This window comes from Dermacentor andersoni, chromosome 1 (assembly GCF_023375885.2).
Source record: "Dermacentor andersoni chromosome 1, qqDerAnde1_hic_scaffold, whole genome shotgun sequence".
NCBI lineage: Eukaryota > Metazoa > Arthropoda > Arachnida > Ixodida > Ixodidae > Dermacentor > Dermacentor andersoni.
Window position 1 is genome coordinate 90296299 of NC_092814.1, and position 22946 is coordinate 90319244.

Here is a 22946-nt window from a genome sequence, read left to right on the forward strand (position 1 = left end):
GCATGTGGTACAGTCAACTGAAGTTGATTTGCTAAGAGGCCAAAATTGTGGATTGAAATAAGAAAACAGGAGCTTTGGCAAATCATTGTACATTTGTGCTAGGAAAGTAGTTTACAAGGTAACCTTTGCTAAAATATTCAACTATCTCTTCCTAACGAGTGGCGATGCTGTAACATGGCGTGGAATTCATCATATTGATGCTCTGCACATCGTACCCTAAATAGGCGCTTAGCAAGCTTTTTGTCACAAAGTAAAAAAAAAAAGGTAATGCAGTTGAAGACAATAAAAATATTCACAGACAATTATGAAACTCCCTAATGCAAAATTTGACTGCAGCTCTAAACGTGTTTTCATTTTGCGATATACTGGTTGGTGCAGACAATCTGTCTCGTGCGGCACGTTGCAAACAGAGCAAAGTATGACATGACTGCCTCGCTAATCTGTAGGTCACGAGAAGCAGTATGTGGGTGACGCGTGGGCATGATTTACAGCAGCTGCCGCCGCTGACAGACCTCCCAACGATGTGCACTACTCTGGCGCCATCTCATAGCCATTGTCGCCGCACTACACTTTTCTTCTCGTTTTTACCATAACCTCCTCCTCCGCTTTCCTCGTGTCTTTCATACCCTGCTGCGCTCCACGTTCGCTCGATTAGGTCAATGCCGACGCCAACGCTCACCGCAGGCATGGGCGCCTAGGAGCTGCACGCTAATATGAGGCATACCCTAGAATAGCTAACCAGGCTACCTCACAATCTACTTAACTTTGCGAGCTCTGCTGGAATAACATAGGGAGGTGCTTGCCTGAGTGTTTCATGCAAAGTTTATGAACTGTTTGCTGAGTGAAATCTGAAGAATTTAAGCCAAAATTGTACATGCAGAAAAACACTGTCGTAATAGGCAAGTGGTGGCTGCTATCGGTGTTTCACCAAGTTGTAAGAGCTTGCATGCTCATTTGGTACAGTTGCCTACATAGTCCTGATAGTCACACTATCCTTCTTTGTAATCACAAAGGAATGTCTGTAAATGGGACCAGTATAAACGAGCTCAATTGTAAGAGTTTAGCTATATCCCTCACCCAAAAAAACATATGTAAAATAATGCTGGCAGCCACTGAAAAGCAATTTCATTACATAGCATACCTTGAATCACTCTTCGAATATATGGGTCAAGGTTAATAGTGAAGGGCACAAAAATCTTGAGGTCACTGATCAATAGTGATGCCGAGTGGAAGCTCAGAAATATTTCAAACTTCCTGACGTCATGGTCAACATCGTAAAGTGGCTGCAGATCTTTTCCTGTGGGCACTTTTCCTTTGATCCTGAAATGAGAGACTTGTTAATCCCACTAATATGTGAAACCAATACAGCCAGAACTATTCTGCTAGTGAGAAGGCAAAAAAAAAAATTGAGATACTAGTACTCTTTGTTTAAAAAGGCCAATTCATTGATTTGCACAAACAAGAGACACATCTATGGGACATCTATAAATTAGCACTTACTTTTCGAAGATTGACCTCAGTGATGTTGAATCATCAATTTCATTTTCATGCAACTCATAATACAAAATGATCCACGAAGTGTGGTAAGGCCACTGCTCTGTAATGTTGACCCATGAAGCCAAATGGTACCAGTTGAAATCTATGTTGAATGCCTTCAACAGACGCCCTGGAAACAAGAAAGCAATAGTCCAGTCAGATGTCTTCACGGGCACCACTTGCAGTTCTAACCAAGAATTGTATAAAATAGGGAATACTATGCGCACCTGTTACATAAACAATGTTCATGAGCCGGCGCATGGAACGAGGATTGATGTCGCTGAAGTAATCATCAGTCAAAAGTACTTTAGTCAAATCTTGGGCTCCTGTGACTCCTCGATGAAGGTTACTCATGCTTGAAGCCACACTTTCACTTGCCTTCAGCTTCTGATTGCCTTTACGTTGCTGTGAGGGCTTCCGGAATGACTCGGGAATCGACATACTTGAGTTTGACACACGCCGATTCCCTGGCTATGAGATTTCAAAAAAGTAGTCAGAGGACTCATTTAGGGTTGCACAAAAAACAATAAGCACTGTTGGCACACCAACCACTGGACAGAAAAGGAAAAGAAAAACTACTAAAACATAGATTTCAGCTGGGGAGAGAAACCCTAAAGAAATAAATCTGCAGCAACTGAAACCAGTGCTGCTCCATGCAAGGAAAAAGAAAACAAAGTTATAGTCTTAAAGTCACTCGAACTAGAAAAGTCAGTAACTACACAATCCAGCAAAAGCTCCTTCAACTGCTGGTAAACCATCAAACCAAGTAAAAGTTCGAACAATTGAAATCAAGTTAAAATTATATCACTGCAACATAGTCAGCAGAAGCATGGTTTCAGTGAATGAACTTCTGTCAGCACCTGATGGAGCAGCAAAAAACATACCATAATGCACTCATGTCATATCATCAGAAAGGTATTCACAAAATAAGATGTAAAAATCTTTTTTCTGGAAGGACCACATGAGAAAAACTTCAGACAACCTTGGGGCACCAGGTAAACACAGTGAAAAAAGTTCTGTTCAAAATAAAACTCTTTGCAATTCTGTGCAAAAATAAAGCACATTTGTTTCTTCTCAACAACCTTGTCATTTAGTCTCATCTGGTCACATATAATGATATAGAAGGTTTAGAGCAAAAAAAAGTTTTTCCCAGGAAAAATGATGAAGGGGCATCTGAAAGGGTTAAGAAACAAAAACTCAATACTCATAAATTAACTAAACAGACACTGAAAAACAAAATTTGAGTTTAACTATCACAAAAATTCGTACTAGTTGTACACATTTTACTTACACAGGAGGTCCCGCCAACGGCAATTAAACCTTGGGGAACTTCTTCTGTATATGCACAACTATGTAATATTTTTAATGTATGTAACAAATTTGAATTTGAAAAGAAGAAAGAAAAGCTGTTTATAATAACCTGGAGCGTAACATTCTTCTTTAATTTTTAAGAGAAAGCACCAAATAAATGTTCTTTCTGACAATAAATCCCTCACTTAAACTTGCTTTTCAGAGTGCCATGCTAAATTAAAGTTCACATTAAAGGAAAAATAAAAATTTTAGAGCATTTGTCACTTCCAAGAGGCTAAAAATGGAGATAAGTGCAGTCTACAGTCAAGACCAGGATTTTGGCAAATAAATTGTTAACAGATTTTCCTGACTATGAAGTGAAACGGGAAGGTTTGAAGGCAGTCGTATGTTACAGGAGAGAAGGATTAATCAAGATTTATCAGGGTCAGGAGTTAGAGAAAGAACCACAGAATGAATAAATGGTTTTGTGGTTCAATTTCAGTGCTTAGGTTGTTTTTCTCCTAACACAGAATGCTCCAGCAGTGAAGAGTAAAGTACATGGCATAGGAAAAGTACTGACAAAGCTGTGTATATGCATACAAACATACACAAGTATCATATTGTTTCCATCTAAAATAAGTGCATTCTCTCTTGGACTCCAAGTTTTCAAGCCCAAAGACAGCAGCAGGCTGATGGAGTCGGCTCTTAACTCCTTATTTGTTGTTTACAGGCAGCTGCCAATACTTTTCCAAGTGCCTCAGAGAGGCCAACCATAGGATTTTTTTGCAAAAGACTCCCACTGCCAGTGTGGATGTGATAACACAGACTGTTTCTTCACAATACATGCCGTCACTGCCTACATTCCTAGACGCTGGGGCTACAGGCCTGTCCACAGGCCTGTCTGCACAAAGCTGCATTCCTCCTTGGAACTGACAAAGGGCACATAAGCAGAGCAAGACAGCAAGGCCATACCCACAAGGATGAATTAAGATTCCTGGTCACCTTAGTCAAAGGGATGCTGCACATGTATGTGTGTAGTCTAGTGTGAAAGCACAGCCGATTGCCATAAAACTCCATTTCTGAAATGTTCCACACACAATTGTGATCCACTACTATATCCATTCATGACTCAATCAACAGGACTTTTAAGACAAAGCAGTCTTGCTATGGTTACATTATATAAATTTACAAGGAGTAGGTGGACAATTCTTCTTGCAAAACTAAACACTGCCTGGCACCTCCATAAAAGGCTATATATAATATGCTCTGAAACTTACAAATGTTTCACAATGAGAGGACATAATACAGCTGTAAAGTGCACTAATAGACAATGTTAATAATCACGCTTTCCCACTGTATACAAACATCACATCATGAAAAGAAAAAAAAAGACAAAAGAGAGGGAGCGAAAAGACTTACTCTGTCAGGGCCTGTGCTGACAATGCCCTGAGCAGCTTTCTCCACTTCCTCTTTCTCACACCAGTGGCTGCCACTTCGTTTCAGCCCTACAGCTGTCTGTTGTGCTGCCCTGACTTTCCGAAGCCCGCTGTTTTGCAAGTAGAAGGGCAGGTGCACAATGTTGCGCAGGTAGTCATGTCCCCGCACAGTTGTGTTCTGGAAAGCCCTGTGTAGGTTGGCCTCAATTGCCTAAGTTTTAAGAAAAGCGGTACAAGAAAACTTCAATCAGACAATCAACCAACAAAAAGGAAGCTATGATGAAAAGCCAATACTTGTGCTTAAAAAACACTACACATTCATCTATCTTTTCACCATTACACATCCCCACAGACAAGCAAAAGACTAGGAAGTTTATCACTTCATAAATAAAGAAAATCAAGAAGTAAGAAGACATTCCTTTCAAGTGAAAGTGAGATTAATAGCAAGTGAAAATTCTCTTTCCAGTGAAATTATTATGTTGTAAAGTTCCAAGTAACCTCTAGTTACTGAGGCCACTTGGAACTTTTCTGGTAAGTTATGTCACAAAAAAACCTAAAAATCAAGTCAATGAGAGAAGGTACACCACTTTCTTACAATGACAATATTCAAGCATGCAAAAGTCTTCAACACACACCTTAATAATTATATGTGGATCCAAAGCCAAAATTGTGACAAAGGGATGTCCAGGGTCCGAGAAAAGCACGTAAACAGCATCTAGGACGCGTAAAACCTTGTCCTGTTCACAGCTATCCAGGCCATCCACAATCAAAACGAGACGGGTTTGCTTGCGAACGAAGGCATCAAGGCAGTGCACCTATAAACCAATCAAACAATAAGAAAATGCACAAGATGGTGAAAAATATGGCACCAAGAAATTGGCACATAATGAACAGAGTAGAAAAGTTTCTGAATGCTAGCAGTGCTTATTCTGATTAGTACAGTGACTACATGATAATTTAGGGGAAACGTGGGGAAGGCGGGAGATGGAAATTCATGACGATGAGCAAAACGAGAACAAGGTGAAAGCAAGAGCCTACATTTCGACAAGTGGACTTGTCTTCTTCAAGGCGACATGTGCTTTCCTTGCCACAGTATATATAGGTGGGGTTCTTCTAAAGGGGAGAGGGCGTAAGGAGGGTGGGTGCGGCAACAAGTGAAGGTGTGTTAGCGGTGAGGGTGTCGAATTGAGAATAAAGAAGTGCTGTGCACAAGGCCAGGGACACGGCCTTCTGTCAATAACGTGTCAACGCCCGTGTGTCAGCTGGCGTGTCAACGACGTGCACAGCAGCCCTCTATTACCTGTTTCGCTGGTGGTTGTGGGCTATTGTGTCTCTGACAGAGATAATAGAAGGAGCGGCAGAAACAGGTGCTCGTGAAAAAAGGGGGGGGGGGGCGGAAAAGAAGGAAGGAAATATTGAAATGGAATAAATAAATAAATAAAAGGGGGAAAACAGAAACAAGAAGGAGAAGAAGAAAAAAAACGCTAAGAAACCAAACTACGTGTTGTTGCCTATAGCTTGTAATTTAGGATAGCGAATAGATTCTAAAGCTCTTTTTGAAACGTTTATGCCTATTGGTTTCAATGTCTTGAACTTATGGATAAGGTATTATTCTCTGTATTTTCTTTCTCGTTCAGAACAGAAATTCGACTGTAAGATGTAAAGTTTAGTTCATCAAAGTTATGACCTGGTTGGTTGAAATGCTCGGCGATGGCTTTGGGAAGATGTTTAGCTATGTCTGCGCAATGTCCGTTTAATCTGACATTCACTGATTGTCCCATTTCACCGATACATTGTTTCTTACAGAAGGAACATTCAAGCATATAAATCACATCCGAACTTGTACAAGTGAAGCTAGATTTGACTTTGTGCATATAACTATTTGCGGTGCTTTTAATTTTAATGTCACTTTGCACCTGGGGCGACAACACGCTCTTATTAAGGGTGAATGATGTAGGCTGACTTTCGCGTGCACTAACATGTCTTTAAAGTTCCTGTTGCGGCGATAGGTAACCCTTGGTAGACCCGGGAACGCTTTTCTCAGACGCTCGTTACTTGATAATATTGTGTGGTATTTTCGTAGGATGTTGTTTATGTTTGGGAGTGCATTAGAATTTTGTTATGAAGGCTGGCGGTCTCTCAGATTCTGGTGTAGGCTGTTTCTTCGCTAATTCCAACTGTCTCTCCAATCTTGATGCGACATCATAAGCTCTATCGAGAGCAGCTTGTGGATAGTTTCTTTCTGCTTTTTAGCGCGGACACAGCTAAAAAGCTTCCCAAAGCCGTCGCCAAGAATTTCAACCAACCAGGTCATAACTTTGATGAACTTAAACTCTACATCTTACAGTCGAATTTTTGTTCTGAATGAGAAAGAAAATACAGAGAATCATACCTTATCCATAAGTTCAAGACATTGCAACCAATAGGCATAAACGTTTCAAAGGAAGTGTTAGAATCTATTCGCTATGCTAAATTGCAAGCTATAGGCCACAACACTTAGTTTGGTTTCTTAGCGTTTCTTCTTTCTTCCCCCTTTTGTTTTCATTTCCCCCTTTTATTTATTTATTTATTTCATTTCAGTATTTCCTTTCTTTCCCCCCCCCCCTTTTTTTTCACGAGCACCTGTTTCTACCGCTCCTTCTATTATCTCTGTCAGAGACACGATAGCCCACGACCACCAGCGAAACAGGTAATAAGAGGGCTGCTGTGCACGTCGTTGACACGCCGGCTGACACACGGGCGTTGACACGTGATTGACACACGGCCGTGTCCCTGGCCTTGTGCATAGCACTCCTTTATTCTCAATTCGACACCCTCACCGCTAACACACCTCTCGTTGCCGCACCAACCCTCCTCATTAGTAACCTCAAAATATCTACTTCCGCCGGCATTGACAACATTAATTCTAAGATTTTAAAAAACACCATCACTGCCTCAAGCAAGATTTTATGCCATATTTTTCAACAATCCCTAGCATCTGGAAAGTTACCCACCGATTGGTTAATAGGAAAAATAATACCAATTCACAAATCTGGAGATGTTCATACACCTGACAACTATCGGCCCATATCTTTAACCTGCATATGTTGCAAAATGCTCGAGCACATAATCACTTCCCACGTGTACAGCCACCTAGAAGCTCACAATTTCTTTTTTTCTAATCAGCATGGTTTTAGGAAGGGATTTTCTTGTAACACGCAATTGTTTGAACTAACGACTGACTTGCACTTTAACATGGACTGCAACCTTCAAACTGACTGTATCTTTCTTGACTTTTCTAAAGCTTTTGACCGCGTGCCTCACTGCCGCCTAATTTCTAAATTATCTGCCCTACGACTTGACTCTTTAACATTATCCTGGATTCGTAATTTTCTTTCTTTTCGAAAACAGTTTACTGTTGTTAACAATTTCTCTTCCCCGTCTTCTTCTGTTAGCTCTGGTGTGCCACAAGGCAGCGTCCTTGGCCCCTTACTCTTCTTAATCTACATTAATGACTTACCCACCCAGATTACTTCCTGCATGCGCCTTTTTGCCGATGACTGCATAATCTACCGTCCTATTCACACGACTGACGATCACTTGAAACTTCAAGCAGATCTTAACCTTATCGCTAACTGGTGTAACAAATGGCTCATGACTCTAAACTTTACAAAGTGTGAGGTGATGTGCTTCAGCCGAAAATGTGTAAATTCTAAATATTCGTATCACCTTAATAACACTATGCTTACCCACACTTCATCATATAAGTACCTTGGTGTTGTTCTTACAGATAATCTTTCATGGGCCCCACACATCACTTCTACATGCGCGAAAGCATCACGTTCTCTTGGCTATCTACGACGCAACTTGCGAAATTCGCCGCCAAACATTCGAAAACTCGCTTTCCAAACATTCATTTTGCCACAGTTAGAATTCGCCTCCCCAATTTGGTCTCCTCATCAAAATTATCTAATAAATATGACGGAAATGGTACAAAACAGAGCAGCCCGGTTCATATCCCGTAACTACAGCATAAACTCAAGCATTACACAAATTAAACTAGACCTACTGTTGCCGCCTTTAGATATCCGCCGCCACATCGCTCTTCTCTGCTTATTCCACAAATATATTTACACTAATAAACGAACCCGGTTACAACTACAAACACCCCACTCTTTTTCACGCAGATTACATAATCAGTTCAGTTTCATGCGCATATACGGTAGAACAAATGCATTTAATTCATCTGCACTACCACGTGCCATTCGTCTCTGGAATGACCTCCCCGATAACATAGCCTCCATATCTAATCCCGACACGTGCTTTTCCCATTTAATACCGTTCACGAGTAACCAATCTAGTGTATGTTATCGTGCATTTTTGCCATGTTGTATATCATTTTCACAAACGGTTTTCCTTTGCTCTGTTAACAGTAACAAGTGTTCGTGTGCCTTCAGATATTGCTTTGTATTCCTAGTGCCTTCAATATTGTGTAACACAGTAATCTTTTTATAGCACTGATCCTGTTGGAAATTTGTACTTTATACCTTTACTATTTAATATGCCCCCCTTACTTTATGCCCTGCCATAGGGCCTGTAAGGTTGTTTTGAATAAAAAAAATACTGCTGTGCATACGGCTGTGGATATAGCTGTGGATACGGCATTATCTTCTCTCCTTTATAAGAACCCTACCTATATATACTGTGGTGAGGAAAGCATATGTCGCCTTGAAGAAGAGAAGTCCACTTGTCGAAACGTTGGCTCCTGCTTTCACCTTGTTCTCGTTTTGCTCATTATATGATAAGTTGTAGGATAAAATTATAAGGAAGGACAATTAAGGCTCTGGCTTTCAACCAATATTTTACCAAAATGAAAGGAATATTAATGATAATCTAATAACAAAGTAGACAACATGTTTCAATAAACATTAAAATAAAATATTGATACCACAACCAAAAGATAACAGTCATGGAGCAATCATAGAATGTTATAATGGGCAAAATCCAAACTTCACACTTAACAGGACACGAAATGGAAACAATAAATCAGTTTAGACTGGTATATCATGGAATCATCTTATGGAATCATCATGGAATCTTTTGGAATTATCTCTGTCTAGCAGCTAAATGCACAGTCTAGCAGCTAAATGTACAAAATATAGACATCTGCTCAATTTCTTGGAACAGCTACTTTTTTCAGTCTGGTTAGCAAGTATTGAATATTAAGGGAGTTGGATGAAAACGCAAATACAATACATACAATGTTTACAGTAACAAGTGCCCACTGAATAGCAACAGAAAAACAATTACAACAAGGTGCAGAACAGAACATGAGCAATTAAAAATTGACTAGTGCAAACAGCACTGCCATGGAAATAGTACTACAACTAAAGCAGTAGAGTAGTATCCTTCTGCTTATGCTAATAAAACAGAATTTTGTAAACACAGAAGAAGAAAAGTGACACATAAAGCACAACAGAACTACACAAGAACAGCCATTCTAGTTTTCAATAGTATACAGGGTGTGTCCGGAAAGTAATGAAATTTTATTTATAGAAAAACGTTTATTCAAGATATCATTATAAAAGTTTAGAATTCTTCAAAGTAGTCTCCTCTGGCATCTGCACATTTTTGCCAGTGACTCTGCCATGCAGTGTACGCATCCTGGAAGGCATAACGGGAACCTCTTTTAGAGCATTTGTCACGGCGGTTTGGATGGCTTCGATGGTCCCAAAACCGACTCCTTTCAGGACGCTCTTGATTCTCGGGAAGAAAAAAAAGTCTGCCGGAGCCAGGTCAGGACTATAGGGGAGCTGGGGCAGCATCGGCAAGTTGTACTTGGCCAGGAACTTCTGTACGCGCAGAAAAGTGTGGCTGGGAGCATTGTCACGGTGCAACTGCCAGGTATTGGCGATATCCTTTCATACTCGGAGGACCCTTTTTCTCAATCTCTCGAGCACATCCCCGTAGAAGGCAGCGTTGACTGTCTGCCCTTGGGGTACGAATTCTTTGTGAACCACACCCTTGGCGTTGAAAAAGACAATTCGCATTGTTTTCACTTTCGACTTGCTCATTCTTGCCTTCTTGGGGCGAGGGGACTCTGAGGTGTGCCATTTGGAACTTTGGCACTTCGTCTCACAATCGTACTCAAATACCCATGTTTTGTCGCCGGTATTGACGCTGTCCAAAAAGTAAGGTTCAATTTGTATGCGATCCAAAAGTTCACTCACGATTACCACTTAGTTGTTCTTGTGTGCATCAGTCAACAGTTTGGAGACCAGTTTGGCGCACACTTTCCGCATGTTGAAATTGTCGCTTACTGAAGTAATGGACGCAGGAACAGGAATGAACGCACGTTTATTGAGTTAGTCGTTTAAGTAGTAAACTCTTGCGTGACGTCATGTCACTCAGGCACTGACGCATGCGCTCGTGGCGTGCGTGAATTGCTGACTTCACATCAATTCCTTCCCCTTAGTAGGAGCTCTAGAAACGGTCTGGCGCCTTGCGACGCCGGTTTGATCTGCGAATTGGAACTGCCAGAGGTCCAGCATTGGCAGTACCCGTGTCGTGCTCTTCCGGGACTCCAGTATTGGCAGCTCCCGTTCCGTGCTCTTCGCTAGCCGAGGAATTGGGGATGGTACCCGAAAAGCCCGCCAGAGGGTCTGCATCTTCGTACCCTCCGTTCCTTTCAGCGCCTTCCTCGTCCAACGATGTTGGTTGCTGAGCCTCCGTGCGGTGTCGTAGCTGATCTTCATGACGCTCACATAGTTCCCCATCCTCCGTCTTGACCGTGCTCAGGCGGGCGCCCCTGGTATTCTGTATCACTCCGGGTCTCCAGCTCGCACCTGCCCTATAGTCCTAGCACCAGACCGGTTGTCCGAGCGAATGTCTGCGCGGAAGTGCTCCTGCAGCAGGAAAAGGTCGTGACACCACATTATCCAACAAAGTACATGGTTCGAAACCAAGAAGCAAGAAGCCAGGTGTGTTTCCGTTTTGGAGTGGGGTGCGCCGATAATGCAGTAGCCATCGGGCCAGACGTCTTTCAAGGGTACCATGCACATTTTTGCGCAGACCTTCTTTAACAGTGCGCACTGCCCTTTCTGCGAGCCCGTTGGATTGCGGATGATACGGAGGAGATCGTAGGTGTACTATGCCATTATCTTCCATGAATTTGCGGAACTGTCTACTTGTGAACTGGGCCCCGTTGTCAGAGACAACTGTTCGTGGCAACCCAAATCTGCTGAAAATGCCCCGCAACGCTTCAACAGTGTTATCTGCACTGGTTACCTTAAGCGGAACAACCTCGATCCATTTGGTATGCGAATCCACTACGATCATCAACATTCGCCCTTCGACTGGTCCTGCGAAATCAACGTGGATTCTAGACCATCGCTCAAATGTGTCCAGCCACGGAACCGGCTCATGCGCGCGTGGCATGCTGCAGTTTTGCTGGCACACTGCACATGCGTGTACAATTTTCTGGATATCCTTGTCAAGTCCGGGATACCAGAAAAGTGCCCGTGCTAGATTTTTCATCGCCGACATGCCTTGATGGGTATCGTGCAGCAGCTGCAGCATTGATTCCCGAGCTGCGGCGGGTATCACGGCCCGATGGCCCCAATAAACAATACCACGGCTGCATGTCAGCTCGTCTTTCTTTTGGAACATAGGTCGTAATGCTTCTTGTGTTGCCGGCAATTTCCTTGGCCAGCCTTCCCGAACATAACGCATAACCGCCATGAGCGTGCCATCACGTGCCGTCATTTCGGCCAAATTGTGCGACGACACCACCCCTGTGTTCAGATGGTCTGTTAGCAGCACGTACTCCCGTTCATCTTTCAACATTGACTTCACTGTCTTGTCATCATGTGGCGCTTGCACGGGAAGACGGCTCAATGCGTCGGCCACAACTATGTCCTTTCCCAGTTTGTACACAATGGAATACCTGTAACCACCGAGTAAAAGTGCCCAACGCTGTATCCTTGCTGCTGCCAAGGGTGGTATTGGTTTATCGGGACTAAAAAGACGCATCAGCGGCTTATGATCTGTGACCAATGTAAATTGGTTTCCCAGCAAATATTCGTGAAACTTCGTCACGCCGAATACCACCGCTAAGGCTTCGCGCTCAATCTGAGCATAATTTCGCTCGGCTGAAGAGAGGGTGCGAGATCGAAACCCGATTGGTTGGTTTACGCCGTCCACTCTGTGGTACAAGACTGCCCCGATACAGCATGAGGATGCGTCCGTCTCCAAGATGAGTGGTTTTGTTGGGTCATAGTGGGTCAAAATCTGCACCTCCTTTATCAACCGCTTCACTGCCTCGTATGCATTTTCTTGCTTAGCTTCCCATTGCCAAGGCCTGTTCTTTCTTAATAACTCATATAATTGCGCAAGCACTGTAGCCAAGTTTCCCAAGAATGCGTTGTAATACGTAACGAGACCTAGTAGCGCGCGAAGTTCCGTTACACACGTAGGTTGAGGCATTCGTAAGAGCGCGTCAATGTTTTCCGTCTTTGTTCTTAGGCCTTTTGCACTAATGCGGTGACCAAGGAATTCCACCTCCGACTGACGAAATCTGCATTTGAGCGGGTGAAGTTTAACACCGGCTTCCCTGAACCGCTGGAACACCTTGCGCAACGTGTCACAATTTCCTCTTTTCTCGGCGACCACCACATCGTCTAAGTACACTTGCACACCCAGTAGACCTTGCAACAGTGCATCCATTCGCTTCTTAAAAACTGCCGGTGCTGACGCCACCCCAAACGGTAGCTGGTTGAAGCTATACAACCCTTTTGGGGTGTTTACCACCAGCAGCTTCTTTGTCGCGTCATCTATTGATAGCTGGTTGTATGCATCCTTCAAATCTATTGTGCTGAATACTTCCCCTCCGCTGAGCTTCGCAAATATGTACCTTATCTCTGGCAGCAGATATTGTTGCGTGTGGCATGCTGTGTTGACTGTCGTTCTAAAATTGCCACACAAGCGGATGGAGCCGTCCTTCTTGACGACGGGAACGAGTGGCGCCGCCCACTCGGCGCTGGCGACCTGCGTCAGTATGCCCGTGTCAGCCAACCTTTCAATTTCTGCATTTACAGGTTCATGTAGCGCATACGGTATAGAACAGGCCTTGCAAAATCGTGGTACAGTTCCTTCGCGTAACTGTAGATGAACCAGAGGCCCCTTGATTAATCCTAGCCCTGGCGAAAACAAATCAGCATATTCCGCCCTTAGCGTAGCAGCAATGGCAATTTGGTCAGCAGCTGGCGGCTTACCGTCGTTGACATCCACGTTGAGCACTGAGCCTCCAGTCAGCTGGAATGCTTGAATTATGTCTCGCCCACACAGGTCTGGGCCTGAGCAGCCGAGCACTACTAGCATCGCATTGGCGGTTTTCCCATCGTAGGTGACAGGAACTTTCAGCTGTCCTTTCACCGGTAGTCTCCCTAGGAAGCAACTCAGTTGAAACGCCGACTTGTCGAGCCTGGGCCAGCGGTGGCGATGCTGGGCATAAGTTGGCCATGTCACTATTGACACTGGTGACCCTGTGTCCACTTGCATCTCCACAGGCACCCCTTTCCACTGTAACGTTCGCCATATCGGCCAAACCAGTCCTGTCGACGACTCACGGAGGTGCAACAGGAACTGTCCGTAGTCCTCGCTGTCCGAGGATGGTTCCTCACAGTGAGCTACGTTTTCTTGGCGTGGCTTAGAATTGCACATTGAAGCCAGATGTCCCCTCTTCCGACAAGAGAAACACTCAACGCGGCGGAACCTGCATTTGGCGGTCTTGTGGGTGTCGCTTCCGCAGCAAAGGCAGCCGGTCTGTAGTTCATTGTTCGAATTTTCCATCCTGTCTGGCTGTGGTCTTCTGGAGAACTTCTGCCGCTCTTGCTTCGTTCGCACTGCATGGACGCCCTCTCTGATTGGCCCATCTCCCATCTGTTGTACGTTGCGTGCAGCCATCTCAGCGGCTAGCGCCACACCCTCTGCTTCCTGCAGTGTGAGCGTGTGCCTTGCTAGCAAATTGCGACGCACTCCAGCATCCCGTAGACCGCAGACAAGTCTGTCACGCAGCATTCTTTCTAGTGCCTGGCCAAAATTGCACCTATTAGCCATTTTCCATAGCTCGACAATGAAGTCGCTTGTCGACTCGTCAGCCTGCTGATTCCTTGTGAAAAACTGATAAGACTCCGCTATCTCGTTGCCTTTCGGTGCAAAGTACTCGGCCAGTTTTTGAACTGCTGCTTCGTACATCAGATCCTGAATTTTGTCAGGCGCACAACGGCCTGCCAGGAGATCTACAGTCTTGGTGCTAAGGGCGGCAACAAGTAAGGCCCGACATTTCTTCGGATCGACAATCTCGTGGGCTTCGAAAAAAGCTTCTAATCGCACCTGATATGCGTCCCACTTGTCGTCCCCTTCGTCAAAAATAGGCGGCCCGGCTTGCGTCGCCATGCTTTACCCTGGCCGTGGGGGTTAATCCTCGTCGCCACTGAAGTAATGGACGCAGGAACAGGAATGAACGCACGTTTATTGAGTTAGTCGTTTAAGTAGTAAACTCTGGCATGACGTCATGTCATTCAGGCATTGACGCATGCGCTCGTGGCCTGCGTGAATTGCTGACTTCACATCACTTACGATGTCGTGCACGGTAGTTTTCAAAATATTGAGAGTCTATGCTATCATCCGCATATTCATTTGACGGCCGGTGTTCAAAAGATCCCGAACACGAGACACATTTTTGCCACTTTTGCATGTTGATGGCCGGCCAGAGCGTAATTCATCATCCACATCTTCTCGGCCCCCTTTAAACACCTTTAACCACCTTGAAACTTGAGAATTTGACAAAGCAAAATTCCTGTAGGCTTGCTGAACCATTTGGTAGGTATCGGCAAGACACTTATCGAGTTTCGCACAGAATTTGATCACATACTGTTGTTCGCGTGCGCGTGCCATCGCATGTCGTGACAGAGCAGTATCATGAGGTTCCCGGGAACAGTGATCCTGACACTCCTAGAGCTTGGAGCAGACTGCACTAGGCAATGATGAAAAGCTAAGAGTCCCCCCACCTAACCTAACCAATTCGATCATGGTATGTCCAATAGCAGCACCAGAAAAAAAATTATTGCATTACCTTCCGGACACACCCTGCATATACATGCGTTACTGCAACTGGTTGGCATAGAGATTCAGAGACGTGTGTGGATGAGGTTTTCTGAAATTGGTGTCTCACCTAAGGACCTTCCTGATTAAGCTATCTGGGCCAAAATAATGCAACAATACTATCCCAATGCAATTCCTTGCCATGCTTTGTCAGTGGTCAGAGCAGTGATATGCCTGTGTCATCAACAGGATCAGCTGGCTGTGAATGGTGGATTTCATTCTCACTCTCAATACATGAACATATGTGCACGCGTGCGCGTGCACACACGCGCACACACACACACACACACACACACACACACACACACACACACACACACACACACACACACACACACAAGAAAGGTGTTCCTGTCCTTCAAACTGAAAACAGTACCGATTTAAAACTGAAAACATGAGACAGTACCAATGAGATACACACCATGGCACTAATAAGTTCAATCTCTCCCTTGAGGGCCTCCATGTAACCACCCGAGGTGGCATCCACGTGGGCCAAGTAGCTGTGGATACGGCGGTGATGGGAGCGGAACAGTGACAGGACCATGCGCACCCAGGTATAAAGGTTGGTCAGCAGAACAACGGCCACCATGCTGGCCAGTGCAATGAGAACGGGCTGCGTGTGACTGCCGCTGACACCTTCTTGCTGGTGCCCTGTCAGCATATCCACCAGCACCCCCACAGCACCCAGCAGGCACACAAAAGTCACCAGGAAGATGGCGAAGTTTGGTACACAACAGAGCCGTCGCCATGTCCAGCTGGAAGAGGCCACTGGCCATTTCCCAGCCATTTAGTACATTTTATTCATAAAAAAAAAAAAAATCTTATCATTATAACAGCTGCCTACACTAAGGTCTAATAAGTGAACACCAAAGGCCAGGTTTGCATGACAGTTATGCTTCTGATGCTGCTGGCAACATGGCTAAATATAACAAAATACTACAAGCAACTACTTGCCCTGCGACATCTCACCCATTTACAGACGTAACAACATAACACTGAGACTGGCTGTCCACAGTCTAGTCTATATTAATGTATAAACAGTTTCCAACAATATTCTAGTTTAAGGGGCTTTATGTCAGGCCACTTCTTTGTATATTACCAGGTTTGTTTTATTTTACCCCAATTGCAGCAATATGAAAACAGTTTACCTGCTTGTGCTTTATATACAAGATTGGTGGCGGAACCCTTAACTTTCCCTGCATTTTCTGAAACAACTTGTATCTGGCCATGAATCCAGAGTTCTTAATAGGACATTATTATCATGGATAGTTAATATACTTCAAGTGTCTAAAGGTATGTCTGACATTCTAATTTTACAAACAGGTATGTCCTATATACTCGGCTAGTTTATTGAATGTCATGTCGGATATGTGTACAGAAAGCCCTCCATACAGCCACATTATGTGAAGTTCTACATGATTACGTCTGTGCAGTGTACCAGCACCGTTCCAAGTCGGCCCAAGGAGACGTGCCCCACCACAACACACAGTGCAGGAGCACTGATGTCAGTAAGGCCACGTAGCTGCCTACTTGAGCAACCTCCGGCTGACAAAACACCACTTTTTTTAACAATTTGTGAACACTTTTCTGCTGAAGCAGTGCAACATCTGACACAATTTGATTGGCTCACGACTTGACTCATCTTGTGACTCATTACCACTGCTTGGTCTGCCATGCATGAAACAGCTCGAATTACCATTAAAACCATTACATTTACAAGGACAGTAAGCTGAACTGGCTGCAAATAAGGAGTAAATAGTCGTTCTCATCAGCTTGTGTCCACAGCCGCACATTAGTAGTTTCCTGAGCAGACTTTTGCTGAATGCTAGTACCTGGTCAAACCAGATACGTAGTGAACATCCAGCTTTCAGATGCAAGCAGTGACCAAACTCTGCCTTATGGCAACCATCTGAGATTCTAGTCACTGAGGGTTAGTAGATGGTTACCGAGAGCAATAGCAAGACCACTTTGAATATAATCTTAGTCCACTATACACGTATCCTGCATCTTGCTTTTTGGTCTCAGCTACTGCAAACAAGATAGGTGAAGCAAATATCTTTCCAGAAACAAATGAAACCCCCTAGTCTTTTTTATCTAGAAGATAACCTGAATCTTCCAACATACCTCTAATGACACTGGGCATGTATCTGATGTATCTTGACATGAAGCATTCCTAAAATTAACCCCATAAACCAACCAGCTGCTGCTGTCCGAGGTTGCGGCAGAAAACTGGGCTAGATTTTGTCAACGGATGGACCTCTACTTCAAGGTCACTGCTACAATGCCGAAGTTGATGAAGGCCCAGCGGGCAGCGATATTCCTTCACGTGGCAGGTCAAGAAGCAATGAATATTTTCAACACTTTTCAGCAGACAGCCGAGCAATGCAAGGATTACGGCCTAATTGTACAGAAGTTCGAAGAGCACTGTAGTCTGAAGCAGAACAAAATGTACAGACTCAATGTCTTTAAAATGCCCCAGCAACTCAAGGATGAACCGTTCGAGCATTTTCAAGAGATCCTCAGATGAAATCCGAAAACTGCAATTTTGTAGAGTTGAAAGATCCAATGATTCGAGGCCAGCTCAAGTGCGACATGAAAAACGAGCTGAAGGCCGAACTTCTGCGAGAGCGAGACTTCACATTGGAAAAAGCAATTGAAAACTGCAAAACAGCAGAAATTGCTGCCAGTGAAAACCAAGCTAGGGAAAAACCAGAGGCCCAGCTAAACGCCGTATGAAGAAAACAGCAACTACCAAAGAGCAACCCAAAAAAGAAATGCCTGTACTGCAGGTGAAAACATCAACCAAGGATGTGCCCAGCATGGGGCAAAACCTGTGGCACCTGCCAGAAAAAGAGCCACTTCCCAGTTTGCTGCAGAACAGAAAAAAATGTTAAGCAAGGTGACTGTTCCGGAAAGGCACAAGAAGAAACTGAAGAATCTGATGTTTCAAATTCTGACAGTGAGCGTCAATGACATGTCAAGAAACTCGGAATGGGTAGTTGCTGCAAAGCTGGATAATCACGATGCGAGGCTAAAAGACGGCATGGGTGCACAGGCCAATCTTCCTCCACATACTCTTTTTGTCAAGCTTGGTAAAAAAGCGATAACTCGACCCTAATTAATGGTATTGACAGGCTACAGTGGTGGCGTAATCAAGCACTTAGGGGTCGTTACACTACCACTCAGGATTGCCAAAATTGAGACACCGACAGCTTTTTTTGTGGTAAAAGAAGGCAGGCAAGTGCTTCTAGGACTGGAGGCTTGTGAACGGTTCGGTCTGGTCTCAAGAGGCCAGTGCCTGCAGGTTCAAAGGGACTTGGAGTCTCAGGTCCTCAGCGAATTTCCACGGCTGTTTAACGGCTCAGGTTTTCGACTGGAAGAAAGGTCAACAGCAGTTGCACTGCCGGCACACTGGATTCCACACACCATTCGAGAGCCGATAGGGACTGAGCTTGCATGCATGGAATGGCACAAAAACACTGAAAGAGTACACAAACTCAAAGACTGGATAAGTCCTCTTGTCACTGTACTAAAGAATGGCTGTCTACACACTTGTATGAACCTTAGACACATTAATTGATGCTTAAAATGGGAACACTATCTGCTCCTGTCCCGAGACGAAATAGAGGCCGAGCTGGTAGTTGCTAAGGTGTTCAGCAAGCTAGACACAAACTGTGGATTTCACCAAATTCTTCTTGACAATGCATCATCAAAAATCTGTACATTTGGCATGATGTTCAGTCAGTACATTTTCTTAAGCTGCCTTTCAGAATTCGCAATGCGGGCGAGGTGTTCCAGAGTGTTTCAGAGGGCAATGAATAACATCTTTAATGGCCTAGATGGAACGTGCATCTACATAAATGATGTGCTTGTGTGGAGCGCAATCCATGAGGAGCATGACAGGTGCTTTTGAGGCACCTTGGCTGCAGCACAAGCAGTTGGCCTAACACATGGATGGAAGTGGCCAAGGAAGTTTTGGAGCAGCTCTGGGAGCATCAAATTTGGCACTTTGGAGCGTGTGGAGCATGAATTGTCTGTTTTGGAGCAGTAATTATGCATCTTGGAGCAGCTTGGTGAAGGTCAATATGAGTGCAATAAAAGCAGATTAAGAAAAAAGCCTTCTTTATTGACTTTGCAGAACACTATTAAGTCCGGCAAGTCAGTTCTGCAGAAGCCCGTTGGGTGAGCAAAATTCATGACAGGGAAAAACTATCATCCACTCAACTGTGGCATGAAGCTACAAAGGACTCATACGGATTTCTCAGAACCATTAAGTTGAATACCTGGTGTGCCAAGTAAATGTGGCCAAGAAAAAAAATAACCGAGGGCTTTCCTTCATAGAGCCCGCTCTTTGGTAGGTTTTTGTTAATTCTAGTCGAGTTTTTCTTTTTTCATTGTGAACAAGCAAGTAATATTTAAGTTTAACGAGCTAAGATTTATTACCTTACTTATTCAATAAGGTTCCATGCCATGGTTGTGGAATATGTAGAGAAATGACCGATAGCAGCGTATATAGAAACCTAGGTCTTACATGGTCCTTTTTTCTGACGAAATAAAGAGAGAGAAGAAGAAGAAGCCTGTGAAATAAAATTCAAGATGCCATATACGTATAGTCAAGAGATGATGAGGAGAAAGACAACGACAACAGGAAGAATTTCTAGCATCGGAGGCTATGAGAGAATCAGTTGGACGCCCTTCCAGGGAGACCAGACCCCCTTCAAGCTCGAGGGCCCGCTCGAGAACTAGAAAGTCCAGATCACGGAGCCGCACACCCAGGATGGCCCCTACCAGATCCAGGAGCCGTACGCGATCGCGGTCCCGCCGCAGGGGAGGCGGCCCGGCGATAGAAGAGGCAACCAACGAAGAACAAAGTGAGCTGAGCAGAGGCGGTCAAAGGCTCATCGCGCCATGGTGCATCTGAGGAGACTGCAGCTTCTAGGGAAATAGCAGAAATGAGATGGGAAAATGCACAGTTAAGAGAATTAATCTCACATCTCACGAGAGAAATCCAGCATCTTAAGAATAGTCGAAGGGCAGAGATATCTCATTGTCCGAGTAATTGTAGTGGAGGTACAGCTGCAGTAACCCCTGATAATCGCACGGAAGACGACAATACTCCGTCACCAAGAAGAAAGGCTGCGGCCGTTAGCAGCCAAACCTGATTGCAAATGGCAGACCTGGGGCAGAAATTAACGGAAATGCAAAATGTACTCAAAGAACAAACAGAAGCTGTCGGCAACCTCGTGCTGGCGGTCTCGACCATAATGTCGAGACTTAACAAATTCGAAAACAATGTGGCCAACCTAAGTCTTAGGGTAGCCAAACTGCAGCCAGTTACCACCGCAGGGGCCCCCAAAACTGGGGTCGCATCTAATCAATTCCATAACGCTGCTGCAAACACTATACAGCGAAAGCTCATTAATTCGAACTTCAATAATTCGAATTTATGGATAATTCGAACTGTACGATTTGGTCCGGCCAAGCTCCACAGAAGTATATGTATAAAAAAGCCTGTTATTTCGAACGCGAGAAGGTTCCGCCACGGATAATTCGAACTACGCGCCGCCTGGCACACAGCCAGAGAAACGCGCCTACTGCCTACACACAAGGTTGCGTCGCCTCCGGAACAGAGAGAATGGCGAGAGAAGGCAAAATCGGAAAAAATCTAACCGGCGTGGAGTCGGCCAGAAGGCAGCGGCGGCTGCCACCTCTCCGTTCTACGTAACCTCTGAGACGTCTTGCCCGTCGCGAATCTCAGAGGCTTTGCAAATCTTGTGCAGCTGCTAATGTTGTGCGGCAGATGGCGCGGCAAGCATCAAAACACAGCGAATCAAGTGCGTCGCAGCTGCGCTTGCAATCAAGAACTGACGAATCGGGGCCTTCGCCACCTTCACATGTTCAGCATCTTTGTCTCGGCAGTCTTCATCGGTTGTGCATGTCTGTTTTCAGCTTAGGAGGTATCGGCCGTCGCAATTCTTTGTGGTGGTGTTCAGCCTCGGCTAACGTTCGTTTTGGTGGACATCGGTGGTGTGGCACAGTCGGACCCAGAGCTTCGACTTGAAGATGGCGTGTGCCCGGGGCACACGCCATCACTTTCTGACACGCCAAATTTCTGACATGCCCTACTGCTTCCAAATCACAGTGTACTGTTGTTCTCCTTCACTTTCATTAGTTCGAACTTTCGTTAATTCGAACTGAAGCGGCTTCCCCTTGCGGTTTGAATTAACGAGCTTTTACTGTAGCAGTATCTGGGGTCGTTCAGACCGCCACCCCATGACCAGACCAAAATAGGCACACGATAAAAAAGGTGCGCCGACGATATGGCAGTGGAATTGCAGGAGTTACGGCACGAAAAAAGCGGTCCTGCTACAACACTTTAAAAGCAAATCGAAACCCGACGTAATAATGTTACAAGAGAGACACGAATTAGCAAAACTACCCGGTTACCAAGCCATTCGTCCCCAACCGCGCGTTAACTACTTTGGTCAGGGAAAGATTAGTGGTTGTTCGTCATGACATTAAGGTAGTGCAGATTGAACAAGTATTCATAGAAATTATTCCCAAAAGCAAGAGCCAATCCAGCCTGTTTATCCTTAATATATTCAGCAACCCTGCACACATACGACAGTGCTTCCTAACCCTCTTTAGAAGGGCCACCAACATTGCAGGCTCCCATCCCCTACTAATCGGGCGAGATTTTAACGCCGCTCACGAAGCATGGGGCTACGCCTACACGAGAGCCAAAGTCAAGGCTTTATGGCAGGACATCAGGAGACAGGCCTGACACTCATCACTTACCCCAGCTCCCCCACCAGAATGGGAATTAGGCTGACAAGAGACACCACGCCCGACCTAACATTAGTCAAGTACATAAGAGGAGCCAGTTGGAATAACACGTTTGAAGACCTTGGTAGTGACCACAGAATTCTCGAAACGAAATTATCGAAGACCTTAAAGATCGAACCCAACAAAACTTTCAGATGGACGGACTGGGACGAGTTCTGTGAGAATCGAATGACGCACGTGCCCATCACAGACATTCAACAATGGGCCGAAAAAGTGATGGCTGACGTCAATGAAGTAACAAAGACCGTGATGCCATAACTCCCCATCGAGAAGATCGACAGCTGCCTGGTGCACACGTGGGAGGCCAAACGATGGCTACAGGCCAGGTGGCAGAAACAAAGGCACAATAGAAAGTTGAGGAAACACCATAGCATTACTCAACAAACAAACAGAAGAACACTGCAGAACTCTTAGTAAACAGCAATGGGACGAGATCTGCAACATGATAGACGGACAGATTTGCACCGGTCACACGTGGTGCCTGCTTCGACACCTGCTAGACCCGACGAAGACCAAGGCAATACATGGGGAAACCATGCGCAAGATAATACACACACAGGCAAAGGACGAGGAAGAAACCCTTTCCGAACTCGGCGACAGGTACACCCCGCAGAACCCGACTATTCCACACTGGGAATACATGGGAAAACCCAACTTCTCTCTGGACAGAGACTTTGACGAGGCATAAATCTGGGC

At 44.8% G+C, this 22946-nt stretch overlaps 1 protein-coding gene across 3 annotated transcripts in view; it reads right to left on the reverse strand.

Annotated features, from left to right (window-relative positions):
- Nucleotides 1-22946, reverse strand: part of Arms (Ankyrin repeat-rich membrane spanning) — a 114833-nt gene that overhangs the window by 28412 nt on the left and 63475 nt on the right. For all 3 annotated transcript variants that reach the window (XM_050191674.3, XM_050191673.3, XM_055061755.2), the window contains 6 exons: nt 15826-16172; nt 4898-5077; nt 4246-4473; nt 1764-2007; nt 1501-1666; nt 1142-1320 (listed from right to left, as the gene is read on the reverse strand). In XM_050191674.3, the coding sequence (XP_050047631.1) occupies nt 1142-1320; nt 1501-1666; nt 1764-2007; nt 4246-4473; nt 4898-5077; nt 15826-16172 (1344 nt within the window). The remainder of the gene's footprint in view (nt 1-1141; nt 1321-1500; nt 1667-1763; nt 2008-4245; nt 4474-4897; nt 5078-15825; nt 16173-22946) is intronic.